Source organism: Oncorhynchus keta, chromosome 10 (assembly GCF_023373465.1).
Source record: "Oncorhynchus keta strain PuntledgeMale-10-30-2019 chromosome 10, Oket_V2, whole genome shotgun sequence".
NCBI classification, from domain to species: domain Eukaryota; kingdom Metazoa; phylum Chordata; class Actinopteri; order Salmoniformes; family Salmonidae; genus Oncorhynchus; species Oncorhynchus keta.
Genome location: NC_068430.1, coordinates 77,338,112 through 77,364,947, shown reverse-complemented (window position 1 = coordinate 77,364,947; position 26,836 = coordinate 77,338,112). Strand labels below are relative to the sequence as shown.

At 40.9% G+C, this 26,836-nt stretch overlaps 1 protein-coding gene across 1 annotated transcript in view; it reads left to right on the top strand.

Moving 5' to 3' along the window:
- Positions 1-26,836, top strand: part of slit1b (slit homolog 1b (Drosophila)) — a 191,193-nt gene that overhangs the window by 122,434 nt on the left and 41,923 nt on the right. Inside the window, exons 8-15 of the mRNA XM_052526092.1 lie at positions 1,462-1,625; positions 2,679-2,826; positions 7,886-7,957; positions 11,124-11,195; positions 13,232-13,303; positions 14,143-14,286; positions 15,131-15,294; positions 16,175-16,198. Of these exons, the coding sequence (XP_052382052.1) occupies positions 1,462-1,625; positions 2,679-2,826; positions 7,886-7,957; positions 11,124-11,195; positions 13,232-13,303; positions 14,143-14,286; positions 15,131-15,294; positions 16,175-16,198 (860 nt within the window). The remainder of the gene's footprint in view (positions 1-1,461; positions 1,626-2,678; positions 2,827-7,885; positions 7,958-11,123; positions 11,196-13,231; positions 13,304-14,142; positions 14,287-15,130; positions 15,295-16,174; positions 16,199-26,836) is intronic.

The following is a 26,836-nucleotide window of genomic DNA, read 5'->3' as shown; positions in this document are numbered from 1 at the left end:
TGTTCAGGTATTAACTCTGAATATTTAAAGTATGGGTTGTGTTCAGGTATTAACTCTGAATATTTAAAGTATGGGTTGTGTTCAGGTATTAACTCTGAATATTTAAAGTATGGGTTGTGTTCAGGTATTAACTCTGAATATTTAAAGTAAGGGTTGTGTTCAGGTATTAACTCTGAATATTTAAAGTAAGGGTTGTGTTCAGGTATTAACTCTGAATATTTAAAGTATGGGTTATGTTCAGGTATTAACTCTGAATATTTAAAGTAAGGGTTATGTTCAGGTATTAACTCTGAATATTTAAAGTAAGGGTTGTGTTCAGGTATTAACTCTGAATATTTAAAGTAAGGGTTGTGTTCAGGCATTAATTCCAAATTCTTAAAGATGCAATATGCAGAAATCGCTCCGCCATTTCCTGGTTGCTAAAATTCTAATTGTTTGCCTAATTTAAATGTATGTAAATAAATAAGCAAGTATATTGTATTTTCAGCTGTTTGAAGCAAAACCAAAAGTAAAAGACGCAAACATGTAATTTAGGCACGGGAAGCATAGAAGTAGTGCACATAGAACAGATCTACTGCTCCTTGGACTTGTTTCAATAACAATGTCTATGTGAATTTGGTCGGGGCACCCAAAAAGTGACATATTGCAGCTTTAAGGGCATTAACTCTGAATGTTTCAGGTTTGAGATGGGCTTAAAACTAGAATATCAAGAACAACTTTCTCTATCGCTGGATTTGAACATGCAACCTTTGGAATCAGAGGCAGATGCCTACTGAAATGTGTCACACTTCAAATACACACATCTTGTATGAATGCCTCTGTACCCATAAACCAGTCAATCAGAGATGTAGCGCTGTCTCAGAAAAGGCCCAGCCTCTTGGGGGGGACCCAAACCCCCAGGCCCATTCTCAGGAGACTTGGTCCCCTTCCACCCACCACAGAAGGGTTGTGGGGGATTTACTGGGACTTCAAGGCACCAAACTCCTGTCAACAAACTGTCCAACGACAGACGCCCCTGGAAATCAAACTGTTAAGCCCCTGAAAATCACACCCACCTACCCACACACACACACACACACACACACACACACACACACACACACACACACACACACACACACACACACACACACACACACACACACACACACACACACACACACAACTAGAATCCCCTCCATTGTTAAAGCTGAGAGTTAGGGTTAGAGTATAGGGCTACAACAGTATGGGGGAAACTGGTTCAGACAGTGTGTGTGTGTGCAGATGATGGTTTGGAGTGAGAGTCTCAGTGAGAGATGGGTAAGGGATCCCCCCTCCTCTCCCTCTCTCTCTCCTAGTGGTTACCCTCTACTCCAACCTCTCTGTGTTTTTCAGAGGGTTGGGAAAGCACAATACACATTTCCTTTGACATCCTGGTACATTGGACAATAAACCTCCTTCTTCCTCGTCCTCTCCCTCCAGTCGTCTCCACTCTAACAGTCTGAGGTGTGACTGTCACCTGTCCTGGCTGTCTCCCTGGCTGAGACAGAGGCCCACCCTGGGTCTGTACACACAGTGCAGCTCCCCTCCAACCCTCAGGGGACTCAACCTGGCTGAACTGCAGAAGAACGAGTTCACCTGCTCAGGTAAGGCAGGGGTCAGAGGATAGAGTTTACCTGTAGAGGTCCCCTGCTCAGGTAAGACAGGGGTCAGAGGTTAGAGGTTAGAGTTGACCTGTAGAGGTCACCTGCTCAGGTAAGACAGGGGTCAGAGGCTAGAGGGTAGAGTTTACCTGTAGACGTCACCTGCTCAGGTAAGACAGAGGTTAGAGGGTAGAGTTTCCCCTGCTCAGGTAAGACAGAGGTCAGAGGTTAGAGGGTAGAGTTTCCCTGTAGAGGTCCCCTGCTCAGGTAAGACAGAGGTCAGAGGTTAGAGGGTAGAGTTTCCCTGTAGAGGTCCCCTGCTCAGGTAAGACAGAGGTCAGAGGCTAGAGGGTAGAGTTGACCTGTAGACGTCACCTGCTCAGGTAAGACAGAGCTTAGAGGCTAGAGGGTAGAGTTTACCTGTAGACGTCACCTGCTCAGGTAAGACAGGGGTCAGAGGCTAGAGGGTAGAGTTTACCTGTAGACGTCACCTGCTCAGGTAAGACAGAGGTTAGAGGGTAGAGTTTCCCTGTAGAGGTCCCCTGCTCAGGTAAGACAGAGGTCAGAGGCTAGAGGGTAGAGTTTCCCTGTAGAGGTCCCCTGCTCAGGTAAGACAGAGGTCAGAGGTTAGAGGGTAGAGTTTACCTGTAGACGTCACCTGCTCAGGTAAGACAGAGGTTAGAGGGTAGAGTTTCCCTGTAGAGGTCACCTGCTCAGGGAAGACAGAGGTCAGAGGTTAGAGGGTAGAGTTTACCTGTAGAGATCCCCTGCTCAGGTAAGACAGAGGTTAGAGTTCACCAGCTGAGATACAGCACTAGATTTTGTATGGAGCCTTTCTATGCCATGTCCTTCCCTTGGTATGACTTTTATTTACTGTCCAGAAATCACCTGGTATTTACACAGCAACTAATATTCATGCAATAATACACAATAATCACTCTCTCTCATTCTAAACTCTCTCTCTCTTTTTCTCTTTCTCTCTCGCTCTCTCCCTTTGTCTTTCTCGCTCTCTCTCTCTTTGTCTTTCTCTCTCTTTCTCTCGCTCTCTCTCTCCAGGTCAGAGTGACAGTGCGTTTGTCCAGCCGTGCAGCCTGGCGTCTGGCTCCTGTCCTCCCATGTGTTCCTGTAGTAACAACATCGTAGACTGTAGAGGCAAGGGCCTCACTGCCATACCTGCTCACCTGCCTGAAGCCATGACTGAGATGTGAGTCCTGCACGCGGTCAGCATGACCACACACGGTCAACATGACCACAAAGCTTTAACTATGGTTTATAAGATACGAGGTGGCCATACCAGCTCACCCCCTTGAAGCCATGAGCGAGATCTGAGACCGTCGACATGGTCAGTTCATGCTCATCACCACACCTGGTCAATTTACTTACTGGTGTTAGTATTGATTTATTTGATTTATTAATTTAACTTTCATTTAAACAGGAAATCACATTGAGACCAATGTCTATTCTGCATCACAAAAACAGCCAAATAGTAGGGTCATTGAGACATCACACACCATACAGAATAACCACACCATACAGAATAACCACACCATTCAGAATAACCGCACCATACAGAATAACTACACCATATAGAATAACCGCACCATACAGAATAACTGCACCATTCAGAATAACTACACCATATAGAATAACCACACCATACAGAATAACCACACCATTCAGAATAACCGCACCATACAGAATAACCGCACCATACAGAATAACTACACCATATAGAATAACCACACCATGTAGAATAACTGCATCATACAGAATAACCGCACCATACAGAATAACCACACCATATAGAATAACCGCACCATACAGAATAACCGCACCATACAGAATAACTGCACCAATATAGAATAACTGCACCATACAGAATAACCACACCATACAGAATAACCACACCATATAGAATAACCGCACCATACAGAATAACCGCACCATACAGAATAACTGCACCAATATAGAATAACTGCACCATACAGAATAACCACACCATACAGAATAACCACACCATGTAGAATAACTGCACCATACAGAATAACTGCACCATACAGAATAACTACACCATATAGAATAACCACACCATGTAGAATAACTGCATCATACAGAATAACCGCACCATACAGAATAACCACACCATATAGAATAACCGCACCATACAGAATAACCGCACCATAAAGAATAACTGCACCAATATAGAATAACTGCACCATACAGAATAACCACACCATACAGAATAACCACACCATACAGAATAACCACACCATGTAGAATAACTGCACCATACAGAATAACCGCACCATACAGAATAACCACACCATATAGAATAACCGCACCATACAGAATAACCGCACCATACAGAATAACTGCACCAATATAGAATAACTGCACCATACAGAATAACCACACCATACAGAATAACTGCACCATACAGAATAACTGCACCATACAGAATAACCACACCATACAGAATAACTGCACCATACAGAATAACTGCACCATACAGAATAACCGCACCATACAGAATAACTGCACCAATATAGAATAACTGCACCATACAGAATAACCACACCATACAGAATAACCACACCATGTAGAATAACTGCATCATACAGAATAACCGCACCATACAGAATAACCACACCATATAGAATAACCACACCATACAGAATAACCACACCATTCAGAATAACCGCACCATACAGAATAACCGCACCATACAGAATAACTACACCATATAGAATAACCACACCATGTAGAATAACTGCATCATACAGAATAACCGCACCATACAGAATAACCACACCATATAGAATAACCGCACCATACAGAATAACCGCACCATACAGAATAACTGCACCAATATAGAATAACTGCACCATACAGAATAACCACACCATACAGAATAACCACACCATACAGAATAACCACACCATGTAGAATAACGGCACCATACAGAATAACCACACCATGTAGAATAACCGCACCATACAGAATAACCGCACCATACAGAATAACCGCACCAATATAGAATAACTGCACCATACAGAATAACCACACCATACAGAATAACCACACCATGTAGAATAACTGCATCATACAGAATAACTGCACCATGTAGAATAACTGCACCATGTAGAATAACTGCATCATACAGAATAACTGCACCATACAGAATAACTACACCATACAGAATAACTGCACCATACAGAATAACTGCATCATACAGAATAACCACACCATATAGAATAACCACACCACATAGAATAACTACACCATACAGAATAACCACACCATATAGAATAACCACACCATATAGAATAACCACACCATATAGAATAACCACACCATATAGAATAACCACACCATACAGAATAACCACACCATACAGAATAACCACACCATGTAGAATAACTACACCATACAGAATAACTGCACCATACAGAATAACCACACCATACAGAATAACCGCACCATACAGAATAACTACACCATATAGAATAACCACACAAATATAGGATAACCACACCAATATAGGATAACCGCACCATATAGACTAACCGCACCATATAGAATAACCACACCATACAGAATAACCACACCATACAGAATAACCACACCATACAGAATAACCTTACCAATATAGAATAACCTCACCATACAGAATAACCACACCATGTAGAATAACTACACCATATAGAATAACCACACCATGTAGAATAACCACACCATGTAGAATAACCACACCATATAGAATAACCACACCATGTAGAATAACCACACTATGTAGAATAAATACTGTATAATCATCATGATTGTCATTGCGTATTGATCTGGTGGCCCGCTGACCAATAAGAGTGGACCAGGGATATGTCTGTGTGTCATTAGATATCCTGTATTAATATATGTATATGCTACAGTTTATCCAATCAGATGAATATGTGGCCATCTGACCAGTAAGAGTTGATGTGTGTGTGTATCATTAATGCATCAGAGCTGCTCTAGAAAGGATATTTCTATTCCCTGACAGCAGCTTAACACCCCGCCCCTCCACACCGACCATGTCCATATATGGACACTGAACCCTTGACTTTTACACAGGCTCATCTCTCAACTTAACATCTCCCTGGGTTTAACCTCTTAGACCTGAAGGACACACGCAGGATCATGCACACGCACACACACACACACACACACACACACACACACACACACACACACACACACACACACACACACACACACACACACACACACACACACACACACACACACACACACACACACACACACACACACACACACACACACACACACACTCAAGACAGGAGGGAGAGAGAGAGATGGTGAGAGGAGGATGAGGAAATAGTAGAATGTGTTTGAGGTTAGGGAGAGAGAGGGACTTTCTAAGACTTTCTCAGAAGAATAACAGACAGAAGGAGAGAGAGAGAGAGAGAGAGGGGAGAGAGACAGATAGAGACAGACAGGAGGAGAGAGAGACAGACAGGAGGAGAGAGACAGACAGGAGGAGAGAGACAGACAGGAGGAGAGAGAGACAGACAGAAGGAGAGAGAGACAGACAGGAGGAGAGAGAGACAGACAGAAGGAGAGAGAGACAGACAGAAGGAGAGAGGGACAGACAGAAGGAGAGAGGGACAGACAGAAGGAGAGAGAGACAGACAGAAGGAGAGAGAGACATGCAGAAGGAGAGAGAGACATGCAGAAGGAGAGAGAGACAGACAGGCAGGAGAGAGACAGACAGGAGAGAGACAGACAGAAGGAGAGAGAGACAGACAGAAGCAGAGAGAGACAGACAGAAGGAGAGAGAGACAGACAGGAGAGACAGAAGGAGAGAGAGAGAGACAGCCAGAAGGAGAGAGAGACAGCCAGAAGGAGAGAGAGACAGACAGAAGGAGAGAGAGACAGCCAGAAGGAGAGAGATACAGCCAGAAGGAGAGAGAGACAGCCAGAAGGAGAGAGACAGCCAGAAGGAGAGAGAGACAGACAGAAGGAGAGAGAGACAGACAGAAGGAGAGAGAGACAGACAGAAGGAGAAAGCGACAGACAGACAGGAGAAAGCGACAGACAGACAGGAGAGAGACAGCCAGGAGAGAGAGACAGACAGGAGAGAGAGACAGACAGGAGAGAGACAGAAGCAGAGAGAGACAGACAGAAGGAGAGAGAGACAGACAGGAGAGACAGATAGACAGAAGAGAGAGAGAGAGAGAGAGACAGACAGAAGGAGAGAGAGGCAGACAGACAGGAGAGACAGACAGACAGACAGACAGACAGACAGACAGACAGACAGACAGACAGACAGACAGACAGACAGACAGACAGACACAGACAGACAGACAGACAGACAGACAGACAGACAGGAGAGACAGGAGAGACAGACAGACAGACAGGAGAGACAGAGAGACAGACAGAAGGAGAGAGAGAGACAGCCAGAAGGAGAGAGAGAGAGACAGACAGAAGGAGAGAGAGAGACAGCCAGAAGGAGAGAGAGAGAGACAGACAGAAGGAGAGAGAGACAGACAGAAGGAGAGAGAGACAGACAGAGGGGTTAGTAGTGTAATGTTGCAGTCTCTGAGTGGTTTGGCAGTTTAACAGGTGAGCATTCCCCTGGTCAGCTAACGGCTCCAGTCACATAAATATGTCAAACTGTGTCTGATACCCTCAACATTTCCTGTCTCTCACACACACAAAACACACACATACTTACACACACACAGAGAGAGAAAGAGAGACTAACCTAAGTTTCTCCTATATCTTACATGGGTGTAATTTGAATGAATCTCATTGCCGATCGGTCTCTCCCCCTCCCTTCTCCTCCCCCCTGACTCCCGCCCTCTCTCTTTTTTCCTCCCTTCACTCTCTCCCATTTCCTTCCCTCACTCTCTCCCATTTCCTTCCCTCACTCTCTCCCTTTTCCTTCCCTCACTCTCTCCCTTTTCCTCCCCTCACTCTCTCCCTTTTCCTTCCCTCACTCTCTCCCTTTTCCTTCCCTCACTCTCTCCCATTTCCTTCCCTCACTCTCTCCCTTTTCCTTCCCTCACTCTCTCCCATTTCCTTCCCTCACTCTCTCCCTTTTCCTTCCCTCACTCTCTCCCTTTTCCTTCCCTCACTCTCTCCCATTTCCTTCCCTCACTCTCTCCCTTTTCCTCCCCTCACTCTCTCCCTTTTCCTTCCCCCACTCTCTCCCTTTTTCATCCCTCACTCTCTCCCTTTTCCCTCCCTCCTTCTCTCCCTCCTAGTCGTCTGGAGCAGAATGGCATCAAGTCAGTTCCTCCTGGGGCCTTCACCTCCTACAAGAAGCTGCGCAGAATGTAACTAGTCAACCCCCTTTACTTAACATATACCAACGACCTTCCTTGTGCCTCATCTGAAACTCAAGCTGCTATGTTTACAGATGATACTGCAATGTATACCACAAGACAATCGGTTCAACAGGTACAGCAAGTTCTACAAGTAGATCTGGGAAATATCAGGGATTGGGTTTGCCAGAACAAATTTGTTTTGCACACCAAGAAACCTATGGTTATGTTGGTCTGTTCCATCAGGAAAAGGCCAACACAGCATGGGATGCAATTAAGTATGGGGGAGTACAAATAGAGGAAGTGGTAGAAACCAACTGAGGGGTGCAGCTGGACAACTGCTTATCATGGTCGTCTCAAATAGCTCATCAATGTAAACATGTCAAATAAAACTGCATGCATGATCAGAAGGATATAATATTTACCGGGAAAGATTCTTAAGAAAACAGCCCAAGCATTAATTGGGAGTTAGGTGAACTACTGTTCTGTGGTCTGGGGAAATGCATCAGCATGTGAAGTTAGGAGGCTGCAGATTGAACAGAACAAAGCAGTCAGGATTGTTTTAAGGTGGAGATGTGGTTCTTCTGTTGTGGTCACGATCAACGCTCCTGGTTGGTCATTAAGCAGTAAGGATTGTTTTAAGGTGGAGATGTGGTTCTCCTGTTGTGGTCACGATCAACGCTCCTGGTTGGTCATTAAGCAGTAAGGATTGTTTTAAGGTGGAGATGTGGTTCTCCTGTTGTGGTCACGATCAACGCTCCTGGTTGGTCATTAAGCAGTAAGGATTGTTTTAAGGTGGAGATGTGGTTCTTCTGTTGTGGTCACGATCAACGCTCCTGGTTGGTCATTAAGCAGTAAGGATTGTTTTAAGGTGGAGATGTGGTTCTTCTGTTGTGGTCACGATCAACGCTCCTGGTTGGTCATTAAGCAGTAAGGATTGTTTTAAGGTGGAGATGTGGTTCTTCTGTTGTGGTCACGATCAACGCTCCTGGTTGGTCATTAAGCAGTAAGGATTGTTTTAAGGTGGAGATGTGGTTCTTCTGTTGTGGTCACGATCAACGCTCCTGGTTGGTCATTAAGCAGTAAGGATTGTTTTAAGGTGGAGATGTGGTTCTTCTGTTGTGGTCACGATCAACGCTCCTGGTTGGTCATTAAGCAGTAAGGATTGTTTTAAGGTGGAGATGTGGTTCTCCTGTTGTGGTCACGATCAACGCTCCTGGTTGGTCATTAAGCAGTAAGGATTGTTTTAAGGTGGAGATGTGGTTCTTCTGTTGTGGTCACGATCAACGCTCCTGGTTGGTCATTAAGCAGTAAGGATTGTTTTAAGGTGGAGATGTGGTTCTTCTGTTGTGGTCACGATCAACGCTCCTGGTTGGTCATTAAGCAGTAAGGATTGTTTTAAGGTGGAGATGTGGTTCTCCTGTTGTGGTCACGATCAACGCTCCTGGTTGGTCATTAAGCAGTAAGGATCGTTTTAAGGTGGAGATGTGGTTCTTCTGTTGTGGTCACGATCAACGCTCCTGGTTGGTCATTAAGCAACAAGATTATTGAAGAAGAAAAAACACGCTTGTTTATTTCACAATGTACACCATTTAAAACAGCCAAACTCTCTTCACAACAGTATTCAGTTGGTAAGAGACAGACATTCAGTCAATACGAGGAACAGATTGTCCACCATCTATGGGTTATCCAGACAGAAAAGACAAATCAAATAAAACTCCTGACCTTCCACCTTTGACCTCTACACACACCCCCCTAACCCCCTGTCTCCTACCCTACAGAGTGAATATATACAGTAAGAATCTTATCTGTTATCTGCTACTGGTTTTTGGAGCCCTTTAGTTGAACTCTCAGTGAGCCAGGGGCGAGGGGGGGGTTAAGGCAGGATGAGGGGTAAAAAGTGTAAGTGGAGGGTTAGGGTGTGTGTGTGTGTGTGTGTGTGTGTGTGTGTGTGTGTGTGTGTGTGTGTGTGTGTGTGTGTGTGTGTGTGTGTGTGTGTGTGTGTGTGTGTGTGTGTGTGTGTGTCAGTGTGTGTGTGTGTCAGTGTGTGTGTGTGTCAGTGTGTGTGTGTGTCAGTGTGTGTGTCAGTGTGTGTGTGAGTGTGTCAGTGTGTCAGTGTGTGTGTGTGTGTGTGTGTGTGTGTGTGTCAGTGTGTGTGTGTGTGTGTGTGTGTGTGTGTGTGTGTGTGTGTGTGTGTGTGTGTGTGTGTGTGTGTGTGTGTGTGTGTGTGTGTGTGTGTGTGTGTGTGTGTGTGTGTGTGTGTGTGTGTGTGTGTGTGTGTGTGTGTGTGTGTCAGAGTGTGTGTGTCAGTGTGTGTCAGTGTGTGTGTGTGTGTCAGTGTGTCAGTGTGTGTGTGTGTGCGTGTGTCAGTGTGTGTGTGTGTGTGTGTGTGTGTGTGTGTGTGTGCACACGTTTGAATTTCATCATTCTGTTAAAGTACCGTTTCGTTGGGGGAGTTTAAACACTTGATCGATGTATATATCATAGAAGAGTGTAATTGTCTTTGGGACAGCTGTTTTTAGTCAAGACTTGTTGTTGTACTGTATGTGTTTATAGTTGTGTTTAATGTTGTGTTAGTGTATGTAAGTTGTGTTTATAGTTGTGTTTAATGTTGTTTGTGTATGTAAGTTGTTTTGTCTGAAACGTTGTTCCCTCTGCTGCTATTGGACCAGGTCTCTCTTGGAAAAGAGATGTTATCTCAATGAGAAAAAACATGTATATATAAAGGTTTTTAAAAAATGAAAGAAAAAGTGCCATCTAATCAAGGAGAGGGTTTGGACCTCTGAGGCCCAACACAGGAGCTCTTCTGTGGGCTAGAACCCAGGAGACCTCCCCTTAGTCTGGTCCTCTTGTGGGTTTTCCTCTTCTGCATGGTTTATATCATCTCCCCAAGGTTGTAGGATGCATTTACAGTGTCTGCTGCATCCCAAATGGGAAATGGCATCCTATTCTCTATATAGGGCACTACTTTGACCAGACTCCTATTTGTCCTGGTCATAAGTAGTGCACTATATAGTGAATAGTGGCCTGGTCCAAGGTAGTGCACTATATAGTGAATAGTGTGCCATTTAGGAAGCAGCCCCTAAAGGAGATGTCATTAGTGGCGACGTCAGAGAGAGTGTGAGGTCAAAGGTCATGGTTCTCACACTGTAACACTGTTGTTGTTCCTTCCTTCCAGAGATCTGAGTAACAATCAGATATCAGAGATCGCTCCCGATGTTTTCCAAGGCCTGAGAGCCCTCAACTCACTGTGAGTCTGTTTGCATCAGTGTGTGTCTGTGTGTCGCCATCAGTGTGTGTCTGTGTGTCGCCATCAGTGTGTGTCTGTGTGTCGCCATCAGTGTGTGTCTGTGTGTCGCCATCAGTGTGTGTCTGTGTGTCGCCATCAGTGTGTGTCGCCATCAGTGTGTGTCTGTGTGTCACCATCAGTGTGTGTGTCTGTGTGTCGCCATCAGTGTGTGTGTCGCCATCAGTGTGTGTGTCTGTGTGTCACCATCAGTGTGTGTCTGTGTGTCGCCATCAGTGTGTGTGTCTGTGTGTCGCCATCAGTGTGTGTGTCTGTGTGTCGCCATCAGTGTGTGTCTGTGTGTCGCCATCAGTGTGTGTCTGTGTGTCGCCATCAGTGTGTGTGTCACCATCAGTGTGTGTCTGTGTGTCGCCATCAGTGTGTGTCTGTGTGTCGCCATCAGTGTGTGTCTGTGTGTCACCATCAGTGTGTCTGTGTGTCACCATCAGTGTGTGTGTCACCATCAGTGTGTGTGTCACCATCAGTGTGTGTCTGTGTGTCGCCATCAGTGTGTGTCTGTCTTTCTCTCTTTATGTCTGTGTGTCTGCCAGTCTGTGTGTCTGCCAGTCTGTGTGTCTGCCAGTCTGTGTGTCTGCCAGTCTGTGTGTCTGCCAGTCTGTGTGTCTGCCAGTCTGTGTGTCTGCCAGTCTGTGTGTCTGCCAGTCTGTGTGTCTGCCAGTCTGTGTGTGTGTCTGCCAGTCTGTGTGTCTGTCAGTCTGTGTGTCTGCCAGTCTGTGTGTCTGCCAGTCTGTGTGTCTGCCAGTCTGTGTGTCTGCCAGTCTGTGTGTCTGCCAGTCTGTGTGTCTGCCAGTCTGTGTGTCTGCCAGTCTGTGTGTCTGCCAGTCTGTGTGTCTGCCAGTCTGTGTGTGTGTCTGCCAGTCTGTGTGTCTGCCAGTCTGTGTGTCTGCCAGTCTGTGTGTCTGCCAGTCTGTGTGTCTGCCAGTCTGTGTGTCTGCCAGTCTGTGTGTCTGCCAGTCTGTGTGTCTGCCAGTCTGTGTGTCTGCCAGTCTGTGTGTACTAACGTATGTGTTGACATGTCTCTGTCTGTGTTATACACATCTGTAGCATATACATGATCATGAGGGAGTGTGTGTGTACATATCATTGTGAATAATGTATAGGGTCTATATAGAGTTAATGTGTCCTACTGAATCAGCCTCAATGGGAGGTCTGGGAGACAGTGTGTGTGTTTGTTTTCTGTGGGGGTCCAGGGGAGGAGGGGGGGTTGGTAGTTGGTAAGTGTCCCCTTAGGGGATAGCCCTGTCTGGGATGAATGGGACTGTGCCGTGCTTTTTAGTCTGGGTGTGTTCCAGTTCCCTCTTCTGAGTGATATGAGCCAGATGGGGCAACAGAATCCTGAGCTCCATGTTGTCTAGTATTGTCATGGTGTTACTGGTATAGTACTGAGTCTTATTCTATATGGTCTCTACAGGGTTCTGTATGGTAATATTGTCATGGTGTTACTGGTATAGTACTGAGTCTTATTCTATATGGTCTCTACAGGGTTCTGTATGGTAATATTGTCATGGTGTTACTGGTATAGTACTGAGTCTTATTCTATATGGTCTCTACAGGGTTCTGTATGGTAATATTGTCATGGTGTTACTGCTATAGTACTGAGTCTTATTCTATATGGTCTCTACAGGGTTCTGTATGGTAATATTGTCATGGTGTTACTGGTATAGTACTGAGTCTTATTCTATATGGTCTCTACAGGGTTCTGTATGGTAATATTGTCATAGTGTTACTGCTATAGTACTGAGTCTTATTCTATATGGTCTCTACAGGGTTCTGTATGGTAATATTGTCATGGTGTTACTGGTATAGTACTGAGTCTTATTCTATATGGTCTCTACAGGGTTCTGTATGGTAATATTGTCATGGTGTTACTGGTATAGTACTGAGTCTTATTCTATATGGTCTCTACAGGGTTCTGTATGGTAATATTGTCATAGTGTTACTGCTATAGTACTGAGTCTTATTCTATATGGTCTCTACAGGGTCCTGTATGGTAATAAGATCACAGATCTCCCCAGAGGACTGTTTGAGGGTCTCGGCTCTCTAGAACTGCTGTAAGTACACTTCTGTCTACTTCCTAGATCATACCCTATTCCCTATGCAGTGCACTGTACTGTCTACTTCCTAAATCATACCCTATGTAGTGCACTGTACTGTCTACTTTCTAAATCATACCCTATGTAGTGCACTATACTGTCTACTTCCTAAATCATACCCTATTTCCCTATGTAGTGCACTATACTGTCTACTTCCTAAATCATACCCCATTCCCTATGTAGTGCACTATACTGTCTACTTCCTAGATCATACCCTATGTAGTGCACTGTACTGTCTACTTCCTAGATCATACCCTATTCCCTATGCAGTGAACTGTACTGTCTACATCCTAGATCATACCCTATTCCCTGTGTAGTGCACTATCCCAAATCACACCATATTCTCCATGTAGTGCACTGTACTGTCTACTTCCTTGATCATACCCTATGTATTGCACTATACTGTCAACATCCTAGATCATACCCTATTCCCTGTGTAGTGCACTATCCTAAATCATACCCTATTCCCTATGTAGTGCACTATACTGTCTACTTCCTAAATCATTCCCCATTCCCTATGTAGTGCACTATACTGTGTACTTCCTAAATCATTCCCTATGTAGTGCACTAATTTTGACCAGAGCTTGATATACAGTATGTGCTTTTAGTTTAGGAACATAACTTCCCTCCCTCCCTCCCTCCCTCCCTCTCTATCTCTCCTTCTCTCTCTCTCTCTCTCTCTCTCTCTCTCTCTCTCTCTCTCTCTCTCTCTCTCTCTCTCTCTCTCTCTCTCTCTCTCTCTCTCTCTCTCTCTCCCCTCTGTCTCTCTCTCTCTCTCTCTTCTGTCTCTCTCCCAGTCTCCTGAATGCCAATAAGATCCACTGTATTCGAGCCACAGCCTTCCAGGACCTAGAGAATCTAGCTCTGCTGTCTCTCTACGACAACAAGATCCAGACCCTGGCTAAAGGAACCTTCTCACCCCTTCACAGTATACAGACACTGTGAGTCTCACACACACACACCTTCACACCCCCACACAATATACAGACACTGTGAGTCTCTCACACGCACACATGCACACACACCTTCACACCCCCACACAGTATACCGATACTGTGGTAAGCATAGGTGTACTGTCAAATACAATACCCAAACAGGCACACACACATGGATGCACACACCTTCACACAGTATACAGACACTGTGGTATGCATAGGTGTTCACATCCATATAGTATTAGAGCAGGTCTGTTCTGTGACGGTTCTGGAGGGCCCAAACACTTCTGCTTTTATCCTCTCCTTGTAATAAGGGACTAATTCAGACCTGGGACACCGGGGGAGTGCAATTAACTACCAGTTAGATACAAAACCAGAAGTGGTTGGGGAGACCAGGACCTGGAATCAATTAACTACCAGGTAGAAACAAAACCAGAAGTGTTTGGGGAGACCAGGACCTGGAATCAATTAACTACCAGGTAGAAACAAAACCAGAAGTGGTTTGGGAGACCAGGACCTGGAATCAATTAACTACCAGGTAGAAACAAAACCAGAAGTGGTTGGGGAGACCAGGACCTGGAATCAATTAACTACCAGGTAGAAACAAAACCAGAAGTGGTTGGGGAGACCAGGACCTGGAATCAATTAACTACCAGGTAGAAACAAAACCAGAAGTGGTTGGGGAGACCAGGACCTGGAATCAATTAACTACCAGGTAGAAACAAAACCAGAAGTGTTTGAGGAGACCAGGACCTGGAATCAATTAACTACCAGGTAGAAACAAAACCATAAGTTGTTGGGCCCTCCATATTCTTTTAAAATCTGACCTCTGACCCCTCTCTCCCCCTAGTCACCTGGCCCAGAACCCGTTTGTCTGTGACTGTAACCTGAAATGGCTGGCAGACTACCTGAGGTCCAACCCCATAGAGACCAGCGGTGCCCGCTGTGCCAGCCCACGCAGACTGGCCAACAAACGCATCGGGCAGATCAAGAGCAAGAAGTTCCGCTGCTCTGGTGTGTGTGTGTGTCTGCAGTGTGTGTGTGTCTAGCTACATCACCTTGTTCCAACTTATGCCAGGCTCGGTCCCAGCACACACACGGCACTCTTTTCCTTCATCTGCCAGCATTATAGTCCAGCATTATCTGCCAGCGTTATAGGACAGCATTATCTGCCAGCATTATAGTCCAGCATTATCTGCCCGTGTTATAGTCCAGCATTATCTGCCAGCGTTATAGTCCAGCATTATCTGCCAGCGTTATAGTCCAGCATTATCTGCCAGCGTTATAGTCCAGCATTATCTGCCAGCGTTATAGTCCAGCATTATCTGCCAGCGTTATAGTCCAGCATTATCTGCCAGCGTTATAGTCCAGCATTATCTGCCAGCGTTATAGGCCAGCATTATCTGCCAGCGTTATAGGCCAGCATTATCTGCCAGCGTTATAGGCCAGCATTATCTGCCAGCGTTATAGGCCAGCATTATCTGCCAGCGTTATAGGCCAGCATTATCTGCCAGCGTTATAGGCCAGCATTATCTGCCAGCGTTATCTGCCAACCCAACTCCAGTGAAACCAGTAACGGCTCCTTGATCTGTGTGCTTTAGAGCTGGTACAGGTTATGACAGGTTATAAGGCATTACGTAGAGTTATGTTAAACCATGATACCATGGAGATGACGTGGTGTTTTCTGTTTCATATATAACTACGTTACAGGGCCAGGAGCTGCTGCTTTCTTATTCATCAGAGATATAGATATATCTATCTTACAGTAGGAAAACAAACATTTGACAAATCACAAAGCTACTGCATTCTACAGTATATATGCATATTTTATATCCTGATGCCATCCTCCTTAAACTGTCAGTAAACTTAATTTGTTTTTCTGTTTCCATGGTAGCTAAGGAGCAGTACCACATCCCAGGTACGTGTGTGTTAGTTCTACATATCTGTATCTGTACTTCTGTATATACATACTGTAGTATATTATACTGTATATCTGTATCTGTACTTCTTTATATACATACTGTAGTATATTATACTGTATATCTGTACTTCTGTATATACATACTGTAGTATATTATTCTGTATATCTGTATCTGTACTTCTGTATATACAGACTGTAGTATATTATACTGTATATCTGTACTTCTGTATATACATACTGTAGTATATTATACTGTATATCTGTATCTGTACTTCTTTATATACATACTGTAGTATATTATACTGTATATCTGTACTTCTGTATATACATACTGTAGTATATTATACTGTATATCTGTATCTGTACTTCTTTATATACATACTGTAGTATATTATACTGTATATCTGTACTTCTGTATATACATACTGTAGTATATTATTCTGTATATCTGTATCTGTACTTCTGTATATACAGACTGTAGTATATTATACTGTATATCTGTATCTGTACATCTCTATATACATACTGTAGTATATTATACTGTATATCTGTACTTCTGTATATACATACTGTAGTATATTATACTGTATATCTGTACTTCTGTATATACATACTGTAGTATATTATACTGTATATCTAAATTACTTAAATGTAAATGTATATCTGTACTTCTGTATATACATACTGTAGTATATTATACTGTATATCTGTACTTCTGTATATACATACTGTAGTATATTATACTGTATATCTGTATCTGTACTTCTGTATATACATACTGTAGTATATTATACTGTATATCTGTACTTCTGTATATACATACTGTAGTATATTATACTGTATATCTGTACTTCTGTATATACATACTGTAGTATATTATACTGTATATCTAAATTACTTAAATGTAAATGTATATCTGTACTTCTGTATATACATACTGTAGTATATTATACTGTATATCTGTACTTCTGTATATACATACTGTAGTATATTATACTGTATATCTGTATCTGTACTTCTGTATATACATACTGTAGTATATTATACTGTTTATCTGTATATGTACTTCTGTATATACATACTGTAGTATATTATACTGTATATCTGTATCTGTACTTCTGTATATACATACTGTAGTATATTATACTGTATATCTGTATCTGTACTTCTGTATATACATACTGTAGTATATTATACTGTATATCTGTACTTCTGTATATACATACTGTAGTATATTATACTGTATATCTGTATCTGTACTTCTGTATATACATACTGTAGTATATTATACTGTATATCTAAATTACTTAAATGTAAATGTGTATCTGTACTTCTGTATATACATACTGTAGTATATTATACTGTATATCTAAATTACTTAAATGTAAATGTATATGTACTTCTGTATATACATACTGTAGTATATTATACTGTATATCTGTATCTGTACTTCTGTATATACATACTGTAGTATATTATACTGTATATCTGTATCTGTACTTCTGTATATACATACTGTAGTATATTATACTGTATATCTGTACTTCTGTATATACATACTGTAGTATATTATACTGTATATCTGTATCTGTACTTCTGTATATACATACTGTAGTATATTATACTGTATATCTGTATCTGTCCTGCACATTGGACCTGTGTGACGTATAGAACATGTCAAATGAACTGTGACTTCTGTGTTGTGTCCAGGCATGTTGGACGCTAAACAGTAACTGGGTATGAAAATACTACACTGTGTTCTATGTAGGGTTGCAAAGATCTGGGAACTTTCCCAAAATTCCCAGGTTTCCTGCTTATTCCCTTCTGATTCCAGGAACATTTCACTTGGGTTTCTGGAAAACTTGGGACATTTGTGAAAGTTGCCGGACATTTGCAACCCTAATTCTATGTGTGTTGTACAGTATATCTAAATACAGTATGTTATATTTGATAATACAGTGTGTTCTATGTGATCAAATCAAATTTTAGTAGTCACATGCGCCGAATACATCAGGTGTAGGTAGACCTTACAGTGAAATGCTGAATACAGCAGGTGTAGGTAGACCTTACAGTGAAATGCTTTACTTACGAGCCCCTAACCAACAAGGCAGTTGAAAAAAATACAGATAAGAAATAAAAGTAACAAGTAATTAAAGAGCAGCAGTAAAATAACAATAGTGAGACTATATACGGAGGGGGTACCGATACAGAGTCAATGTGCAGGGGGAACCGGTTAGTTGAGGTAATATGTACATGTAGGTAGAGTTATTAAAGTGACTATGCATAAATGATAACAACAGAGAGTAGCAGTGGTGTAAAAGAGAGGGGGGGGGGGGGCAATGCAAATAGTCTGGGTAGCCATTTGATTAGATGTTCAGGAGTCTTATGGCTTGGGGGTAGAAGCTGTTTAGAAGCTTCTTGGTCCAAGATTTGGTGCTCTGGTAGCGCTTGCTGTGCGGTAGCAAAGAGAACAGCCTATGACTGGGGGGGCTGGAGTCTTTGACCATTTCTAGGGCCTTCCTCTGACACCGCCTGGTATAGAGGTCCTGGATGGCAGGAAGCTTGGCTCCACTGATGTACTTGGCCGTTTGCACTACCCTCTGTAGTGCCTTGCGGTCGGAGGCTGAGCAGTTGCCATACCAGGCAGTGATGCAACCAGACAGGATGCTTTCGGTCCTCTTTTTCCTGTAGTCCACAATCATCTCCTTTGTCTTGATCATGTTGCAGGAGAGGTTGTTGTCCTGGCACCACACGGCCAGGTCTCTGACCTCCTCCCTATAGGCAGTCTCGTCGTTGTCGGTGATCAGTCCTACCACTGTTGTGTCATCGGCAAACTTAATGATGGTGTTGGAGCTGTGCCTGGCAGTGCAGTCATGAGTGAACAAGGAGTACAGGAGGGGACTGAGCACTGGTCCCTGTGTTGAGGATCAGCGTGGTGGATGTGTTGTTACCCACCCTTACCACCTTGGGGCGGCCCGTCAGGAAGTACAGGATCCAGTTGCAGAGGGAGGTGTTTAATCCCAGGGTGCTTAGTTTATGGATGAGCTTTGAGGGCACTATGGAGTTGAACGTTGAGCTGTAGTCAATGAATAGCATTCTCACATAGGTGTTCCTTTTGTCCAGGTGGGAAAGGGCAGTGTGGAGTGCAATAGAAATGGCATAATCTGTAGATCTGTTGGTGCGGTATGCAAATTGTAATGGGTCTAGAGTTTCTGGGATAGTGGTGTTGATGTGAGCCATGACCAGCCTTTCAAAGCACTTCATGGCTATAGACGTCAGTGCTACAGGTTGGTTGTCATTCAGGCAGGTTACCTTAGTGTTCTTGGGCACAGGCACTATGGTGGTCTGCTTGAAACATGTTGGTATTACAGACTCAGACAGGGAGAGGTTGAAAATGTCAATGAAGACACGTGCCAGTTGGTCAGCGCATGCTCGCAGTACACGTCCTGGTAATCCGTCTGGCCCTGCGGCCTTGTGAATATTGACCTGTTTAAAGGTCTTACTCACATCGGCTGTGGAGAGAGTGATCACACAGTCTTCTGGAACAGCTGGTGCTGTCATGCATGTTTCAGTGTTATTTGCCTTGAAGCAAGTATAGAAGTAGTTTTGCTCGTCTGGTGGCTTGTGTGACTGGGCAGCTCTCGACTGTGCTTCCCTTTGAAGTCTGTAATGTTTTGCAAACCCTGCCACATCCGACGAGCTTCAGAGCCGGTGTAGTATGATTCGATCTTAGTCCTGTATTGATACTTTGCCTGTTTGATGGTTCGACGGAGGGCATAGTGGGATTTCTCATAAGCTTCCGGGTTAGAGTCCTGCTCCTTGAAAGCGGCAGCTCTAGCCTTTAGCTCAGTGCAGATGTTGCCTGTAATCCATGGCTTCTGGTTGGGGTATGTACGTACGGTCACTGTGGGGACGACATCATCGATGCACTTATTGTTGATGCCAATGACTGATGTGATGTACTCCTCAATGCCATCTGAGGAATCCCAGAACATATTCCAGTCTGTGCTAGAAAAACAGTCCTGTAGCTGAGCATCTGCTTCATCTGACCACCTTTTTCACTGGTGTTTCCTGCTTTAATTGTTGCTTTTAAGCAGGAATGAGGAGGATATAATTACGGTCAGATTTGCCAAATGGAGGGCGAGGTAGAGCTTTGTACGCGTCTCTGTGTTTGGAGTAAAGTTGGTCCAGTTTTTTCCCCCTCTGGTTGTACATTTAACATGCTGATAGAAATTTGGTCAAACGGATTTAAGTTTCCCTGCATTAAAGTCCCCAGACACTAGGAGCGCCGCCTCTGGGTGAACATTTTCTTGTTTGCTTATGACAGAATACAGCTCATTCAATGCTGTCTTAGTGCCAGCCTCAGTCTGTGGTGGTATGTAAACAGTGTGTTCTGTGTGATAATACAGTGTGTTCTATGTGATAATACAGTGTGTTGTATGTGATAATACAGTGTGTTCTATGTGATCATACGGTGAGTTCTATGTGATCATACGGTGAGTTCTATGTGATAATACAGTGTGTTGTATGTGATAATACAGTGTGTTCTATGTGATAATACAGTGTGTTGTATGTGATAATACAGTGTGTTGTATGTGTTAATACAGTGTGTTCTATGTGTTAATACAGTGTGTTCTATGTGTTAATACAGTGTGTTGTATGTGATAATACAGTGTGTTGTATGTGATAATACAGTGTGTTCTATGTGATAATACAGTGTGTTGTATGTGATAATACAGTGTGTTCTATGTGATAATACAGTGTGTTCTATGTGATAATACAGTGTGTTCTATGTGATAATACAGTTTGTTCTATGTGATAATCAGTGTGTTCTATGTGATAATACAGTGTGTTCTATGTGATAATACAGTGTGTTGTATGTGATAATACAGTGTGTTCTATGTGATAATACAGTGTGTTCTATGTGATAATACAGTGTGTTCTATGTGATAATACAGTGTGTTCTATGTGATAATACAGTGTGTTGTATGTGATAATACAGTGTGTTCTATGTGATAATACAGTGTGTTCTATGTGATAATACAGTGTGTTCTATGTGATAATACAGTGTGTTCTATGTGATAATACAGTGTGTTGTATGTGATAATACAGTGTGTTCTATGTGATAATACAGTGTGTTCTATGTGATAATACAGTGTGTTCTATGTGATAATACAGTGTGTTGTATGTGATAATACAGTGTGTTGTATGTGATAATACAGTGTGTTCTATGTGATAATACAGTGTGTTCTATGTGATAATACAGTGTGTTGTATGTGATAATACAGTGTGTTCTATGTGATAATACAGTGTGTTCTATGTGATAATACAGTGTGTTCTATGTGATAATACAGTGTGTTGTATGTGATAATACAGTGTGTTCTATGTGATAATACAGTGTGTTCTATGTGATAATACAGTGTGTTCTATGTGATAATACAGTGTGTTCTACAGTGTGTTCTATGTGATAATACAGTGTGTTCTATGTGATAATACAGTGTGTTCTATGTGATAATACAGTGTGTTCTATGTGATAATACAGTGTGTTCTATGTGTGTTCTATGTGATAATACAGTGTGTTCTAGTGTGTTCTATAATACAGTGTGTTCTATGTGATAATACAGTGTGTTCTATGTGATAATACAGTGTGTTGTATGTGATAATACAGTGTGTTGTATGTGATAACAGTACTATGTGATAATACAGTGTGTTCTATGTGATAATACAGTGTGTTCTATGTGATAATACAGTGTGTTGTATGTGATAATACAGTGTGTTCTATGTGATAATACAGTGTGTTCTATGTGATAATACAGTGTGTTCTATGTGATAATACAGTGTGTTGATAATAGTGTGTTCTATGTGATAATACAGTGTGTTCTATGTGATAATACAGTGTGTTCTATGTGATAATACAGTGTGTTCTATGTGTGTGTTCTATGTGATAATACAGTGTGTTCTATGTGATAATACAGTGTGTTCTATGTGATAATACAGTGTGTTGTATGTGATAATACAGTGTGTTGTATGTGATAATACAGTGTGTTCTATGTGATAATACAGTGTGTTCTATGTGATAATACAGTGTGTTCTATGTGATAATACTATGTGATAATACAGTGTGTTCTATGTGATAATACAGTGTGTTGTATGTGATAATACAGTGTGTTCTATGTGATAATACAGTGTGTTCTATGTGATAATACAGTGTGTTCTATGTGATAATACAGTGTGTTGATAATATGTGATAATACAGTGTGTTCTATGTGATAATACAGTGTGTTGTATGTGATAATACAGTGTGTTCTATGTGATAATACAGTGTGTTCTATGTGATAATACAGTGTGTTCTATGTGTTCTATGTGATAATACAGTGTGTTCTATGTGATAAGTGTGTTGTATGTGATAATACAGTGTGTTCTATGTGATAATACAGTGTGTTCTATGTGATAATACAGTGTGTTCTATGTGATAATACAGTGTGTTGTATGTGATAATACAGTGTGTTCTATGTGATAATACAGTGTGTTCTATGTGATAATACAGTGTGTTCTATGTGATAATACAGTGTGTTCTATGTGATAATACAGTGTGTTCTATGTGATAATACAGTGTGTTCTATGTGATAATACAGTGTGTTGTATGTGATAATACAGTGTGTTCTATGTGATAATACAGTGTGTTGTATGTGATAATACAGTGTGTTCTATGTGATAATACAGTGTGTTCTATGTGATAATACAGTGTGTTCTATGTGATAATACAGTGTGTTCTATGTGATAATACAGTGTGTTGTATGTGATAATACAGTGTGTTCTATGTGATAATACAGTGTGTTCTATGTGATAATACAGTGTGTTCTATGTGATAATACAGTGTGTTCTATGTGATAATACAGTGTGTTCTATGTGATAATACAGTGTGTATGTTAATACTAGTGTGTGATAATACAGTGTGTTCTATGTGATAATACAGTGTGTTCTATGTGATAATACAGTGTGTTGTATGTGATAATACAGTGTGTTCTATGTGATAATACAGTGTGTTCTATGTGATAATACAGTGTGTTCTATGTGATAATACAGTGTGTTCTATGTGATAATACAGTGTGTTCTATGTGATAATACAGTGTGTTCTATGTGATAATACAGTGTGTTGTATGTGATAATACAGATAATGTGTTCTATGTGATAATACAGTGTGTTCTATGTGATAATCAGTGTGTTCTATGTGATAATACAGTGTGTTCTATGTGATAATACAGTGTGTTGTATGTGATAATACAGTGTGTTCTATGTGATAATACAGTGTGTTCTATGTGATAATACAGTGTGTTCTATGTGATAATACAGTGTGTTCTATGTGATAATACAGTGTGTTCTATGTGATAATACAGTGTGTTCTATGTGATAATACAGTGTGTTGTATGTGATAATACAGTGTGTTCTATGTGATAATACAGTGTGTTGTATGTGATAATACAGTGTGTTCTATGTGATAATACAGTGTGTTCTATGTGATAATACAGTGTGTTCTATGTGATAATACAGTGTGTTGTATGTGATAAACAGTGTGTTCTATGTGATAATACAGTGTGTTCTAGTGTGTTGTATGATAATACAGTGTGTGTGTTCTATGTGATAATACAGTGTGTTCTATGTGATAATACAGTGTGTTCTATGTGATAATACAGTGTGTTCTATGTGATAATACAGTGTGTTCTATGTGATAATACAGTGTGTTCTATGTGATAATACAGTGTGTTCTATGTGATAATACAGTGTGTTGTATGTGATAATACAGTGTGTTCTATGTGATAATACAGTGTGTTCTATGTGATAATACAGTGTGTTGTATGTGATAATACAGTGTGTTCTATGTGATAATACAGTGTGTTCTATGTGATAATACAGTGTGTTCTATGTGATAATCAGTGTGTTCTATGTGATAATACAGTGTGTTCTATGTGATAATACAGTGTGTTCTATGTGATAATACAGTGTGTTCTATGTGATAATACAGTGTGTTGTATGTGATAATACAGTGTGTTCTATGTGATAATACAGTGTGTTCTATGTGATAATACAGTGTGTTGTATGTGATAATACAGTGTGTTGTATGTGTGATAATACAGTGTGTTCTATGTGATAATACAGTGTGTGTTCTATGTGTTCTATTGATAATACAGTGTGTTGTATGTGATAATACAGTGTGTTCTATGTGATAATACAGTGTGTTGTATGTGATAATTCTATGTGATAATACAGTGTGTTGTATGTGATAATACAGTGTGTTCTATGTGATAATGTTGTATGTGATAATACAGTGTGTTCTATGTGATAATACAGTGTGTTCTATGTGATAATACAGTGTGTTCTATGTGATAATCAGTGTGTTCTATGTGATAATACAGTGTGTTCTATGTGATAATACAGTGTGTTGTATGTGATAATACAGTGTGTTCTATGTGATAATAATACAGTGTGTTCTATGTGATAATACAGTGTGTTCTATGTGATAATACAGTGTGTTCTATGTGATAATACAGTGTGTTCTATGTGATAATACAGTGTGTTGTTCTATGTGATAATACAGTGTGTTCTATGTGATAATACAGTGTGTTCTATGTGATAATACAGTGTGTTGTATGTGATAATACAGTGTGTTGTATGTGATAATACAGTGTGTTCTATGTGATAATACAGTGTGTGTTCTATGTGATAATACAGTGTGTTCTATGTGTTAATACAGTGTGTTGTATGTGATAATACAGTGTGTTGTATGTGATAATACAGTGTGTTCTATGTGATAATACAGTGTGTTGTATGTGATAATACAGTGTGTTGTATGTGATAATACAGTGTGTTCTATGTGATAATACAGTGTGTTCTATGTGATAATACAGTGTGTTCTATGTGATAATAATGTTCAGTGTGATTCAGTGTGTTCTATGTGATAATACAGTGTGTTCTATGTGATAAGTGTGTACATGTGATAATGTATGTGATATGTGATAACAGTGTGTTGTATGTGATAATACAGTGTGTTCTATGATAATACAGTGTGTTCTATGTGATAATACAGTGTGTTCTATGTGATAATACAGTGTGTTCTATGTGATAATACAGTGTGTTGTATGTGATAATACAGTGTGTTCTATGTGATAATACAGTGTGTTCTATGTGATAATACAGTGTGTTCTATGTGATAATACAGTGTGTTCTATGTGATAATACAGTGTGTTCTATGTGATAATACAGTGTGTTCTATGTGATAATACAGTGTGTTCTATGTGATAATACAGTGTGTTCTATGTGATAATACAGTGTGTTCTATGTGATAATACAGTGTGTTCTACAGTGTGTTCTATGTGATAATACAGTGTGTTCTATGTGATAATACAGTGTGTTGTACATGTGATAATACAGTGTGTTCTATGTGATAATACAGTGTGTTCTATGTGATAATACAGTGTGTTCTATGTGATAATACAGTGTGTTGTATGTGATAATACAGTGTGTTCTATGTGATAATAATGTTCTATGTGATAATACAGTGTGTATGTGATAATACAGTGTGTTCTATGTGATAATACAGTGTGTTGTATGTGATAATACAGTGTGTTGTATGTGATAATACAGTGTGTTCTATGTGTTAATACAGTGTGTTCTATGTGTTAATACAGTGTGTTGTATGTGATAATACAGTGTGTTGTATGTGATAATACAGTGTGTTCTATGTGATAATACAGTGTGTTCTATGTGATAATACAGTGTGTTCTATGTGATAATACATGTGATAATACAGTGTGTTCTATGTGATAATACAGTGTGATTCTATGTGATAATACAGTGTGTTCTATGTGATAATACAGTGTGTTCTATGTGATAATACAGTGTGTTCTATGTGATAATACAGTGTGTTCTATGTGATAATACAGTGTGTTCTATGTGATAATACAGTGTGTTCTATGTGATTACAGTGTGTTCTATGTGATAATACAGTGTGTTCTATGTGATAATACAGTGTGTTCTATGTGATAATACAGTGTGTTCTATGTGATAATACAGTGTGTTCTATGTGATAATACAGTGTGTTCTATGTGATAATACAGTGTGTTCTATGTGATAATACAGTGTGTTCTATGTGATAATACAGTGTGTTCTATGTGATAATACAGTGTGTTCTATGTGATAATACAGTGTGTTCTATGTGATAATACAGTGTGTTCTATGTGATAATACAGTGTGTTCTATGTGATAATACAGTGTGTTCTATGTGATAATACAGTGTGTTCTATGTGATAATACAGTGTGTTCTATGTGATAATACAGTGTGTTCTATGTGATAATACAGTGTGTTCTATGTGATAATACAGTGTGTTCTATGTGATAATACAGTGTGTTCTATGTGATAATACAGTGTGTTCTATGTGATAATACAGTGTGTTCTATGTGATAATACAGTGTGTTCTATGTGATAATACAGTGTGTTCTATGTGATAATACAGTGTGTTCTATGTGATATGTGATAATACAGTGTGTTCTATGTGATAATACAGTGTGTTCTATGTGATAATACAGTGTGTTCTATGTGATAATACAGTGTGTTCTATGTGATAATACAGTGTGTTC